The 13,428-nt window shown below is 42.0% G+C and overlaps 1 protein-coding gene across 1 annotated transcript; it reads left to right on the top strand.

The window, feature by feature from the left end:
• Positions 1–2,789: 2,789 nt before the first annotated feature.
• On the top strand, positions 2,790–4,313 carry LOC134825683 (importin subunit alpha-1-like). Its single transcript, XM_063837889.1, has 3 exons — positions 2,790–2,878; positions 3,115–3,231; positions 3,528–4,313. Exons 1-3 carry the CDS (start codon positions 2,801–2,803, stop codon positions 3,645–3,647), a joined length of 315 nt encoding a protein of 104 aa, XP_063693959.1. The 5' UTR covers positions 2,790–2,800; the 3' UTR covers positions 3,648–4,313.
• The last annotated feature ends 9,115 nt before the right edge of the window (positions 4,314–13,428 follow it).

Raw genomic sequence — 13,428 nt, 5'->3', positions numbered from 1 at the left:
TTGTGAAATGGACTGGTGGTATGATAAGCCTAGGCAAGTTGGCAAAAACGCTGGACAGGGCATCGAGGGACTGCATTCGAGAAGGGAAAAGAAACAATTTCCCTGTGTTCGCCGCAGTCGCAGATCCTGAAGAACGGAGTGGGAAGCCAATCGTCCATGGCCAAGAACTTTCTTGGGAAGCTGTAGATGATGAAGCTGGATGCCTCGAGTATGAGGACGACTTAGCTTATGAGGTAGAACCTGGAGTTGATGATTGTGATGATGGAGAAACAATATCAACAGATAAATATGGAACACTATCCTTCCGGTCTTTTGAGACACTCACGCTCAATGGAGGAAGAAGCACTTTATCAACAAAATCTCGTCTTTCAAGATTCAAGGGGGACGCGTTTGGAGTGTCTTCTGATGTTCGCATATATACAATCAACCTGAATGCGGATGTTCAACAGTTTTGAAAGCTGGCAGTACAGAAACTCTTAAAGTCTTCAAATCTCAGCAGAACTTTGCAACAGGAGTGGTTAGATTTATTTCTTATAATCATGCCCGATGAAGTACTACTGCCAGGAACATAGCCTAATCAATGGATCTCCTAATGTATGGCTACTCGTCGAAGACAAATACATCAGATGCATTGTTCCTTGATGACATTCAAAATCGTTGTGTTGTCAATGTTTGTATTCTTGAATAGTGAAATGTTTGGTATATATTTGATATAATACATTTCTATTTTCTTTATTTAGTTATTTGTCATATGAATCTTTGACGTTAACGATCATTCCAAGCGTTATAATATAATAATACCTTGGCTATTGAGTGCTGAGCGCGATAATTCCCGACAGCTTGCTGGAGGGAACGCGCGGGCACGAAATTGCCAAGGTGTTATGTATTATAATATTTTCCGGTTCCGAATTGGAAGGGGTGTAATCCGATACGTGCGCATGATACAATATAGTGTCTAATATATAGAACGCCAGTGTTATTTGTTTTACAACTTGCCGCCAGCCAGTCTGAGGTCTATGCTGATAATACCTTGGCTTCCCTTGCGGGATATATCGGCAAATTATCAGCTCTCAGTGTCCGAGACTTTTAGTGGATATAATTCCCGGAAGGTATTATAAAGCATGAAACATGTCTCTTATTCAAGTACTAATAGTATTTGCGAATCTAAAGTCATCCTAAAGGTCAAATATGAAGACCTAAATTAATGGCATAAATTGGCATAAATGGAGAATTGGCCAAGCTAAATTTCCATTTATGCCATGAAATTTCTATGCCATTTGACGATTTTTATGCCATTTGTCTCCATTTTATGCCATTGGTACCCCCCCCCCCCCCCCCCCCCCCCCCCTTATATCCCGAACATACCACTTAAATAATACTGGGGCTGGACACGAACCTACAAATTACAATGAAGAGATTTCAGTGATGCACGCCGCCGCTGGACGCCGCCGCGCCGGCACATTTTCACACGCCGATACCTCTCAAGTCGGCGTGGCGTTAAAAGCTATAAAAGAAGTAAAGAACATGATGCACGCTAATTGAGACACCCGTATAGTATACCGTCAATGGGACTGCATTATATTGCTGCTTTTTTGTAACTACATAGTATTTGTGACCAATTAAAATTCAAGTAGAGGTTATACAAAGTTTTTCCCTTCTAAATGACACTTTACAGTCGCCCGATTTTGGATTGTTTGATTAACCTTCGAAACGCTTCGCAGATACAAAAAGACGGTCAGTACAAGCAGTCTTTGTAGGCCTGGAAATTCAAACCTAAATTTTGACAAAATTATGTTCCACGCCGCCGAACGCCGCCACGCCGGGCCATTTTGGGCACGCCGCCGCCGGTTGGCGAAAAATGAACCGGCGTGCATCACTGAGAGATTTTGGAAGCTTTTCTATGAAGTGAACTTCGAGAAAAGCGTGTTAAGGAGAAATGAGTTCCACGTTCTAGGCGTTATCTTTCCAAATGTTTAACTTCTAATTTTAATTAAACTTTAAACTGCTTGTCCCAAGTATAAGACTAACTACTCTAATCCTCTGTGTCGTCTTTCTTAAAGCATAATATAGAATTAAAGTTATTCTTCCAGTACCCACAATCGCATGGTCCTCTTGGGTAACCCCTGTATTATTCACCTATAAAACACACAGGTTCTATTGGGTGACCGACAACTTCACTCAATTTGTTCCCACACAGTTAATAGGGCACCCAATCAGCCTTAATCCCAAAACGACAACTTCATCCTGGTCATATTATAATTGCACCCAAATACGGCAACTTCACCCAACTACGACAACTTCACCCACACGTCAGATTTTCAAGTTGAGGGGTTGCCTTGGCTCAGATCATTAACACCGTGTTAGGTAAGATGAATAAGTAAGCCATAATAAATAGAAACGATGAAAACTTCCCGGCACTGATTATATAAATATAGACTCACACAATACTTGAAGATGACTTCAGTGGCGACGGAAAAATAAACCGTAACGTTGAATAATTGTCACTGTCTAGTTACCTGTCACTTTTAACAGAGGTATTAAATTAACTAGAGCCAAAGTATAGTCTGTCTGTCTGTCTGTCTGTCTGTCTGTCTAGTTTGTCTGTATGTCTGTCTGTCTGTCTGTCTGTCTGTCTGTCTGTCTGTCTGTCTGTCTGTCTGTCTCTCTGTCTCTCTGTCTCTCTGTCTCTCTGTCTCTCTGTCTCTCTGTCTCTCTGTCTAGTTTGTCTGTCTGTCTAATGCCCCCAATATTACAGACACTACAACTGGTTGAACTGAAGGCTCTACCCCCTCTCTCTAACATGCTGACAGTACAGGATCCTCGTACTGTAACTGTGGCTCTGGACGGCATACACAACATTCTCACTGCTGCTAACAAGGTCATTAATTAGTTAATTGGTTAATTATGTCATTTTTGAGTGTACAATACGGTAAATTTTGATTTGATCATCAAAACAATAATTATTAGATAGACGTTACGTATAAGTTGGCCCTAAGTTTCCCGTCCAATTAACTAATTATGAATTACAGTTAATGCTTGCTCGCCTTTAGTTCGTCCTGCAATTTGATCACAAAACATCCGATCAATGAGGTAATTAAAACGTTATCTACCCAGATATCAGAGGAGGTATGCAGTAAAGTAGCTATTATGCTTGAGGAATGTGGAGGATTGGATCTGATAGAGAAACTGCAGGAACACGAAAACGAAAGTATCTACGCTAAATCCGCCCTGGTATGTTGGACCAATTCATCGCAATCATCACACAACTTTTACTGTTTAAATACACATTGATAACATGTTAAATTTAACATGTTAATCACACAAATGCCAAAATTTTAGTCTGTGCATCAGGGACACAAATTTTCGCATTAAATAATTGAACAATCAGTGAACACATTTTCTCGTAAGAAGTAGGTAGAGAGTGAGATGTATGATAGTATTGTGTCAAGAATCAAGGTATTAAATTTGATTCCGAATTAATGACACTTATAGATATTTTCACTTGCTCACATGGTGTCTTATCTCAGATAATAGAGTCGTTCTACAAAGGTGAGGACGGAGAGAACGAGGAGCTCCAGCCACAGGTTACAAACGGACAATATCTCTTCAACGCCCCTACTAATAACACTGGCAAAATATCCTTCTAATCGACTAATTGGCTGATTAGTTAATTGTTTAATTGATTAATTAGTTTAATTGGTCAACTAGTTGGTTTTTGTTCTCCAATCCAGCAGAGTGTACCCATCGCTGACGATAGATTTTCATGTGTTGAACTTCTTGTCGCAGTTATGTGACTTTTTAAGAATTTATTTGTTATTTGATAGAATTTTTGGTCGGTTCCTATATTTTTATTTTTGGGCAACGGTATTTTCTAGTCTTCATGTGACTAATCCATTGATTTGATAAATTTTTACTGAATTTATTTTTAGTTATTTTTATGTTTCTAAGATAGGACTAAATTTGAGCGTGTACTGTTTCCTTATACAATTGGGGTGCAGTCTTCAGCATGTAAATTAACACTATGACTAATAATATGTTAAATAGTTTTTCATTGTAGCAAGCCGTGAATATTTCCTGATACCCTATCGTTGTTTTTAGAACAACAAACTTAAAAACGTGAAATTCCATTTTCTGCTCTTGCAGATTGTTGAGAAGTGAAATTGATTGAGAGTAAGTTGTGAAGTGAAATTGAAGGAGATACTTATTCCAAGTTCTTAACAGATCTTGATGATTGATAATTGATGAATAAAGAATCCTCGAGATTTGAGGTTGGATGATAGTTGTTATGGCGAATTATCTTATTTGTTTTTAAAGGACAAAACTTGTTTTATTTCCGGATAAAGGATTATTATTGCCCCCCCCCCCCCCCCCCCCGCTTCCTACACCCTTCATGTTTACGCAATAGGGTTAGTCGACTTAGATCAAACCCAAATACATGTAATATATTAGTCATTAGATACAAGAGAAACGCCAGGCGGTGCTACTAGGACTCCTCAAACATATACTCAATACTATGAGTATTATCAATTATAAATATTTACTGGCTGTCTTGTAGGTTTATAAGGATGATGATTAATCACCCTACACTCGACTGTCACGTAACTTTTTCAACCCGTTCTCTAGATGACCCTGTTAGGAACCGACCGGAAATCCGGCTGAATCCGTTTCCGGCCGGATATCCGGCTTCAAAATCCGGTTCCGGTTCCGGCTCCGGCTGGAAAAAAATTTGCCGGATTTTTGCCGGATTTAGGTTTCTTACCGAAAAAAATCAAAAAAATTTGGGGGGGGGGGTGTCATGTCCGTCTATGTCCGCCTATGTCCTGTCCTTTTTGGATTCTATGAGACAACGGACGTGTTTTTTGGGACATTGGCGGACACGGACGGACATTGGCGGACTCGGACGGACATTGGCGGACTCGGACGGACATTGGCGGACCCGGACGGACATTTTGAGGACAGAAGAGTACTGAAGAGTACTGAGGAGGATGGCTGAGAAGGATGGCTGAGGAGGATGGCTGAGGAGGATGACTGAGGAGGATGACTGAGGAGGATGACTGAGAGGGAGGAGAAGGATCAGGAAGACCCAGGAGGAGGAGGAGGAGGAGGACCCAGAAGGAGGACCTAGGAGGAGGAGGAAGAGAACTGAGGAGGATGACTCAGGAGGAGGAGGACTCAGGAGGAGGACTGAGGAGGACTGAGAAGGAGGAGGACTGAGGAGGACTGAGAAGGAGGAGGACTGAGGAGGATGGCTGAGGAGGATGGCTGAGGAGGATGACTGAGAGGGAGGAGGAGGAGGAAGAGGAGGAAGAGGACTGAGGAGGAGGAGGAGAAGGACCCAGGAGGAGAAGGAGGACCCAGGAGGAGGAGGACCCAGGAGGAGGACCCAGGAAAAGGCCCCAGGAGGAGGAGGAGGACCGGGGAGGAGGAGAACTGTTGAGGACTGATGAGGAGGACTGAGGACGAGGAGGAAGAGTAGGAGGAGGACTGAGGAGGGGAGGAGGAAGAGGACTGGGGAGGATCAGGAAGACCCAGGAGGACCCAGGAGGAGGAGGAGGAGGAGGACCCAGGAGGAGGAGGAGGACTGAGGAGGACTGAGGAGGAGGACTGACGATGACTGAGAAGGAGGAGGACTGAGGAGTACTGAGGAGGATGGCTGAGGAGGATGGCTGAGGAGGATGACTGAGGAGGATGACTGAGAGGGAGGAGGACTCAGGAGGAGGACTCAGAAGGAAGAGGAGGAGGACTCAGGAGGAGGACTTAGGAGAAATGAGAAGGAGGACTGAGGAGAACTGAGGAGGAGGAGGAGGAGGAGGACTGAATAGGAGGAGGAGAAGGAGGGGGACTGGGAGAGGACTGGGGAGGAGGAGGACTGATGAGAAGGATGAGGAGGAGGACCCAGGAGGAGGAGGACTGAGGACCGAGGAGGAAGAGGAGGAGGATGAAGAGGAGGAGGAGGACTGAGGAGGAGGACTGAGGAGGACTGAGGAGGATGGCTGAGGAGGATGACTGAGAGGGAAGAGGAGGAGGAGGAGGAGGAGGACTGAGGAGGACTGAGAAGGAGGAGGAGGAGGAGGACTGAATAGGAGGGGGACTGGGGGAGGACTGAGGAGGAGGATGGAGGACTGAGGAGAAGGATGAGGAGGAGGACTAAGGAGGACTGAGGACTGAGGAGGAAGAGGAGGAGGACCCAGGAGGGGGACCCAGGAGGAGGACTCAGGAGGAGGAGGAGGACTGGGGAGGAGGAGGACTGATGAGGAGGACTGAGGACGAGGAGGAGGAGTAGGAGGAGGACTGAGGAGGGGAGGAGGAAGAGGACTGAGGAAGATCAGGAAGACCCAGGGGGAGGAGGAGGAAGAGTAGGAGGAGGAAGCATCTAAATGTTATTTCCATTTTTGTCCGTTTTTGTCCATTTTTTTCCGTTTTTGTCCGCTCTATTTTTTGTCCGTTTTGAAAATATAGGGTACCGAACGGACAAAAAACATGATCCCCCTATAACAGCAAAAATTGAACATTTTATTAAGCAATTTAGGTGTCCATTAATGTCCGCCTATGTCCGCCTATGTCTGCCTATGTCCGTCTATGTCCGCCTATGTCCGTCTATGTCCGCCTATGTCCGCCTATGTCCGCCTATGTCCTGTCCTTTTTTGGATTCTATGAGACAAGCGGACATAGACGGACGTGACCCCCCCCCCCCCCCCCCCCCCCCCCCCCCCCCCCCCCCCCCCCCCCCCCCCCCCCCCTATAATGAATTAAGTAGCATTAATTGTTAGAAATAGTAATTTTCGAAAATTTTTCGGTCCGAGTCGTTCTCGAGACATACCTCCTGTATCGAGAGCTCCCGCTTCCGAACTCGTGTTGCAAAGGGGAGACCTGCCTTCCGAGATCACATTACCAGGGGAAACCTCTAGTCCAGAATTGTGTATCGAGGGTAGGTGCGGACTTCGAAAAACCGAAAAAATATTTTCGGCTAATAATGAACAGGGTAGCCTGAATCGTGGAAAAAAATGGTTTTCAGGAAAACTTTGAAAAATGTTGACTTAGAAAATTTTCGGTCCGAGTCGTTCTCGAGACGTACCTCCTGTATCGAGAGCTCCCGGTTCCGAGCTCGTGTTGCAAAGGGGAGGCCTGCCTTCCGAGATCACATTACCGGGGAAACATCGAGTCCAGAATTGTGTATCGAGGGGTAGGTGCGGACTTCGAAAAACCGAAAAAATATTTTCGGCTAATAATGAACAGGGTAGCCTGAATCGTGGAAAAAAGTGGTTTTCAGAAAAACTTTGAAAAATTTTGACTTAGAAAATTTTCGGTCTGAGTCGTTTTCGAGACGTCCCTCTTGTATCGAGAGCTCCCGCTTCCGAGCTCGTGTTGCAAAGGGGAGGCCTGCCTTCCGAGATCACATTACCGGGGGAAACATCGAGTCCAGAATTGTGTAGGTGCGGACAGAATTGGGTAGGTGCGGACTTCGAAAAACCGAAAAAATATTTTCGGCTAATAATGAACAGGGTAGCCTGAATCGTGGAAAAAAGTGGTTTTCAGAAAAATTTTGACTTAGAAAATTTTCGGCCCGAGTCGTTCTCGAGACGTACCTCCTGTAAAGAGAGCTCCCACTTCCGAGCTCGTGTTGCAGAGGGAAGACCTGCCTTCCGAGATCGCATTACCGGGGGAAACCTTGAGTCCAGAATTGTGTATCGAGGGGTAGGTGCGGACTTAGAAAAAACAGGAAAATATTTTCGGCCACCTCCCTGGGCTAGCCCCCGGCTATAATCGCAACATTGGCAGTATTTAATCTTCTGATTATGAAATACGAAATATGAAGGTCACGTGTTCAGTACAGGGTTTGGGTAGCTACTTAATTAGCTCATTACTGAGCTCTAGACGCCAAACGGTGATTACCCTGATTAGTACTGTACTAGACAGTGCCTGCTTGCGAACAACCTTATTAAGCACCTCTGGTTGTAAGTCACGTGACCCAATGATACTCAGACCTGCATGAGAAAAATGGGAATTCGCACAAACGCGCTCAATCAGGGGTCTTGCAGCATATGCCAATTAGATATCATTTCTGATAATTACTCGTCTAGTGTCGTGACTCGTGTCCACTCGTGTTACATTGTGTCTGCTACGTACTGCTTGTTTAAACAATGTCTAGTAGTAAATCTAAAACATCGTCCGTCTGGTTGTTCTACTCAGGAGAAAATGAGATCCCTTTAAATGCAAGCTGCAACAAGTGCTCGATGAAGATTAAGCGTGAAAAGGAAGGAAATTTTCCGGCAACATCCGGCAAAATCCGGCTGCCTTTTATGTCACTCTGAAACCACCGGTTCCGGTCCGGCAAAATCCGGCTTGCCGGATTTGAGATTCAAATCCGGCTGAATCCGGTCCGGCAGCCAAAACCCCAATCCGGTCGGTTCCTAGACCCTGTACAACTATTGGAAACCCTAACCGGGCGTAACCCTCTAATCTGATCCGAACCCTAACCGGAACCCAATCCCTAACAATAGCGTATACTGAAACCCTAACCCTTCGCCTGATCGAGACAGTTTTTCGCCAGGGGAGCATTTTAACCCTATGTCACCAGTCACGGGGGGGGGGGGGGGGGATTCGGAATCAATTCAAGTTTGTTTCAAGTTCAACTGTCCGGGGCCCTTTTAGAAAAATCGTTCACATATTATGTAATCAGCTGAGGGGGGGGTTTCAAATGATCACGCTAGTGTAATTTTGACACAATAAATATGTGTAAAACTGATTACGGAGGGGGGGGTAAAAATGTTCCAAAAAATGATGACGTAATATGTGAACGACCCCTTATAAAACCTGTCATTCAAACATTGTGTATCCAATCGGTGCATAAGTTATAAACTTAATTGACGATGTCGATTCATGGCAGCTCGGCGCGGCACAGTTAGGTAGTGCGTCATCGACAGTGAGCCGCGCGGGTTTGGGTAGCTACTTAATTAGCTCATTACTGAGCTCTAGACGCCAAACGGTGATTACCCTGATTAGTACTGTACTAGACAGTGCCTGCTTGCGAACAACCTTATTAAGCACCTCTGGTTGTAAGTCACGTGACCCAATGATACTCAGACCTGCATGAGAAAAATGGGAATTCGCACAAACGCGCTCAATCAGGGGTCTTGCAGCATATGCCAATTAGATATCATTTCTGATAATTACTCGTCTAGTGTCGTGACTCGTGTCCACTCGTGTTACATTGTGTCTGCTACGTACTGCTTGTTTAAACAATGTCTAGTAGTAAATCTAAAACATCGTCCGTCTGGTTGTTCTACTCAGGAGAAAATGAGATCCCTTTAAATGCAAGCTGCAACAAGTGCTCGATGAAGATTAAGCGTGAAAAGGAAGGAAATTTTCCGGCAACATCCGGCAAAATCCGGCTGCCTTTTATGTCACTCTGAAACCACCGGTTCCGGTCCGGCAAAATCCGGCTTGCCGGATTTGAGATTCAAATCCGGCTGAATCCGGTCCGGCAGCCAAAACCCCAATCCGGTCGGTTCCTAGACCCTGTACAACTATTGGAAACCCTAACCGGGCGTAACCCTCTAATCTGATCCGAACCCTAACCGGAACCCAATCCCTAACAATAGCGTATACTGAAACCCTAACCCTTCGCCTGATCGAGACAGTTTTTCGCCAGGGGAGCATTTTAACCCTATGTCACCAGTCACGGGGGGGGGGGGGGGGGGGGGGGATTCGGAATCAATTCAAGTTTGTTTCAAGTTCAACTGTCCGGGGCCCTTTTAGAAAAATCGTTCACATATTATGTAATCAGCTGAGGGGGGGTTTCAAATGATCACGCTAGTGTAATTTTGACACAATAAATATGTGTAAAACTGATTACGGAGGGGGGGGTAAAAATGTTCCAAAAAATGATGACGTAATATGTGAACGACCCCTTATAAAACCTGTCATTCAAACATTGTGTATCCAATCGGTGCATAAGTTATAAACTTAATTGACGATGTCGATTCATGGCAGCTCGGCGCGGCACAGTTAGGTAGTGCGTCATCGACAGTGAGCCGCGCGTGCCGACTGTAGGATGGTTTTTTAGCGCTAATTTCGGCCAGCACAATTTTCTTCAAACAAATAGATATTAAGTATCCTTCCCGACCTCCGATTGCAACAAAAATTGGTAAGCTTACTCATAGACTTACAAGGAAAGTGTCCGAAAAGTTTAAAGCATATCCAACCATCAGACATTATGTTACAGCTAAAAGCAGCGTATTTTGTTCCATTTTTATCACTATATCAACTCTGATATCCACAAAATTTTTCGGACAGTTGTGAAAGCCCTATTGGAAGGTCGTCGCCAATTTTCAGAATGATCTCATTCAAGGAACTGAAAATAAATCCAAATAATACGACAAAAATCAACGAATTTGGTCAAATTTGGTCAAATTAGTAGTGTAAGAGGATTTTTTCGAGCTCCGTTTACCCCTAAAATTGAGGCACATTTAGCTTTAGCACAGTTGACTAATCTGCCACATTTTAGCCAGAGGTTACAAGTTCGAATCCCAGTCGGAGTCGTTCTCAAATGCGTTTATATTATTATTTTACACATTTTAGCCTAGTTTAACCCATCAAGCAATTATCTAACCCTACATTATGCGATACAAAGTATCAACTAAATACATTCATCACACAGCAGAAGTCGTTAAATGAATAGTGTACACGTTCACGTACAATTACATCAGTTGTCTATCGACATTATTAACATCTGGTTCAAGGCGACCTCTGCAGTACAATGTACTGATAAAGGGATATACTGACTTATGTGCTAGCTAAATTTAACTAGAGTGTACAGTTTAGGACAACACCTGGTTGATATGGTAACGTAATGAGAAAGCACTTTTCAGGACGGTTACTCGATCGTACCAAGATTGTACCGTCATTGTAAAGTAAATTTACGGCAACAGCTGTGTTTGTACTTGACAGATATTTGCTTAATTTAAGAACCAAATAAAACTAAAGTGAATCGATAAAAATGTGACTTTCTTAAAATAAATACGTGTCAACAAAATGTAGAAGCTGATAAATATATAGTGTACTCGATCACGTATTACCCTGACTGTTTGATATGAAATGTAATTTATAGAGAGTACTTACAAGACGGTTACTTTACAGCCTCAAGAATAATATGTCATTGTATAATAGCCATAGACCTAGTACAGAATAGTCACAGTAGCAGCTGTGCAATGTATTTGACTCAAATCTCTTGTCAGGACTGGTCTAGATATTTTATATTTTCTACAATTATATCAGAAGATCTCAACAAATTGAACAGTGTGCGAGGAATTTTTAAATATAATAACCAATGAAAGATAGTGTTAATTCTTACCTCAATTAGTGGACCGTCCCTTTACATTAGAACTCAGTGTTTGTCTTTGTTAAATATCTTGATAAGGTATAATTACGAACAGGTGCGTGTTTTACTGGATAGTCTCTATCTTCTTTATATCTTGAGATCTCAGCTTTAGGTAAGTGACAACTGGATCAAAGTTGTTTTGTTTAATTTTATGCTCAAGGTTCGCACTATTCTGCCTTGTTATATTTGAGTTGTTGTATATCAGCATAGTATTTTAGTACAATATTGTAGAAATCATACCCGTAAATATTTGCTCGGTATCTGGCAGCAGTTCATCGATTAATGTTCCGTGTTCTGTTTCCTGGTATTTTGTGAGCGGAATATTTTCTTGAGTAGGATAAAATGAAATCCGTCACCTTATCTTACACAATACTGAATACTGAATGAATACTGAATACTGAATGAATACTGAATGAATACTGAATACTGAATGAATACTGAATGAATACTGAATGAATACTGAATGAATACTGAATGAATACTGAATGAATACTGAATACTGAATGAATACTGAATACTGAATGAATACTGAATGAATACTGAATACTGAATAAATACTGAATGAATACTGAATAAATACTGAATATTGAATGAATACTGAATGAATACTGAATGAATACTGAATGAATACTGAATGAATACTGAATGAATACTGAATGAATACTGAATGAATACTGAATGAATACTGAATGAATACTGAATGAATACTGAATGAATACTGAATGAATACTGAATGAATACTGAATGAATACTGAATGAATACTGAATGAATACTGAATGAATACTGAATGAATACTGAATACTGAATTAATACTGAATGAATACTGAATACTGAATGAATACTGTATGAATACTGAATACTGAATGAATACTGAATGAGTACTGACTGAATACTGAATGAATACTGAATGAATACTGAATACTGAATGAATACTGAATGAATACTGAATAATATACTGAATAATATACTGAATACTGAATGATAATTATGATGTATTATTTTTAAAGTTATAATGTAGACAAGGAAACACACGTTTAGATTTTTGAAGATAACTTTAACTAAACTATATCCAATAACTCTATATATCCAAATACTTATCTCAATAATTATCAACGTTTTGGTTATAAAGTTCAAGAATCTTCCTGAAGATATATTTGTGAAAGTTTAAGAAGCTTGATGATAATATTTTTGTTCTCGTTCATTAGTTTGTTGACATCAGATAGACTAGTAGTCGTGATAACTGCAGTCAAAAGAGCTTGTTCTTCCATACTTAAAATTGTGGCGATGTCTTGTCCACAGTCAATGAGATGCTGCTCAAATTTCTCAAACATTTCCGTTTTCATTATGTAAGAGAATAAAAAGTCCATACATTTGTTCTCCTCCTTGCACAATTTACTTTGTAACAGGACATCTAGAGATTTGAGTAATTTCGACATATCATTTACCTTTTTATTTATTTGCTTGATTGCTACGCCTTTCCGCTTGCCTTTGTGTTGCCGAACTGAGTCAGATTCTAACTCATCACTACTTGATACACTTCTACTATCACTATATGGTGTTTTTGACTCGTCATCAGCACTTGTTTCCTCAGAGTTAGAACCGTCTTGTTGAGATTCTTCAGATATTATCGTATCAGCATCGGAATATGTGGAAGCAGGATAATCCAGTTTTACATCAGTCTCATCTGTGTTAGCTTTTGATAGTGGTTGAATGTTAGAGCTTGTTTCTGACTCTCCGTTCTCTCGATGATACCGACTTTTGTGTGAGGACAAGCTATATTTATTGACAAAAGACTTGTCACAGAATGAGCAAGAAATAGGACTCATGATATTACAAAGGATACGTATAAAACGGTTGCAACAACAGTCTTCAAATATATTATTCAACAGGAATGCTTCAAATTTTTTGGAGTAATTAACTCAGACCCACGTGCTATTTTATACAAATAAAAAACAACCAATCTGCTTTCCCTGATCGACGTGATTTTTTCGTAACCAACGGTTAGGTCCCATTGTATTTGTATGTACGGGTGTTAAGGACTTCGGGC

This window comes from Bolinopsis microptera, unplaced genomic scaffold (genome assembly GCF_026151205.1).
Source record: "Bolinopsis microptera isolate Bmic1 unplaced genomic scaffold, MBARI_Bmic_1.0 sca8, whole genome shotgun sequence".
Taxonomy (NCBI): Eukaryota; Metazoa; Ctenophora; class Tentaculata; order Lobata; family Bolinopsidae; genus Bolinopsis; species Bolinopsis microptera.
Note: the sequence above shows the minus strand (reverse complement) of the source record. Positions and strands in the feature narration are given on the sequence as shown.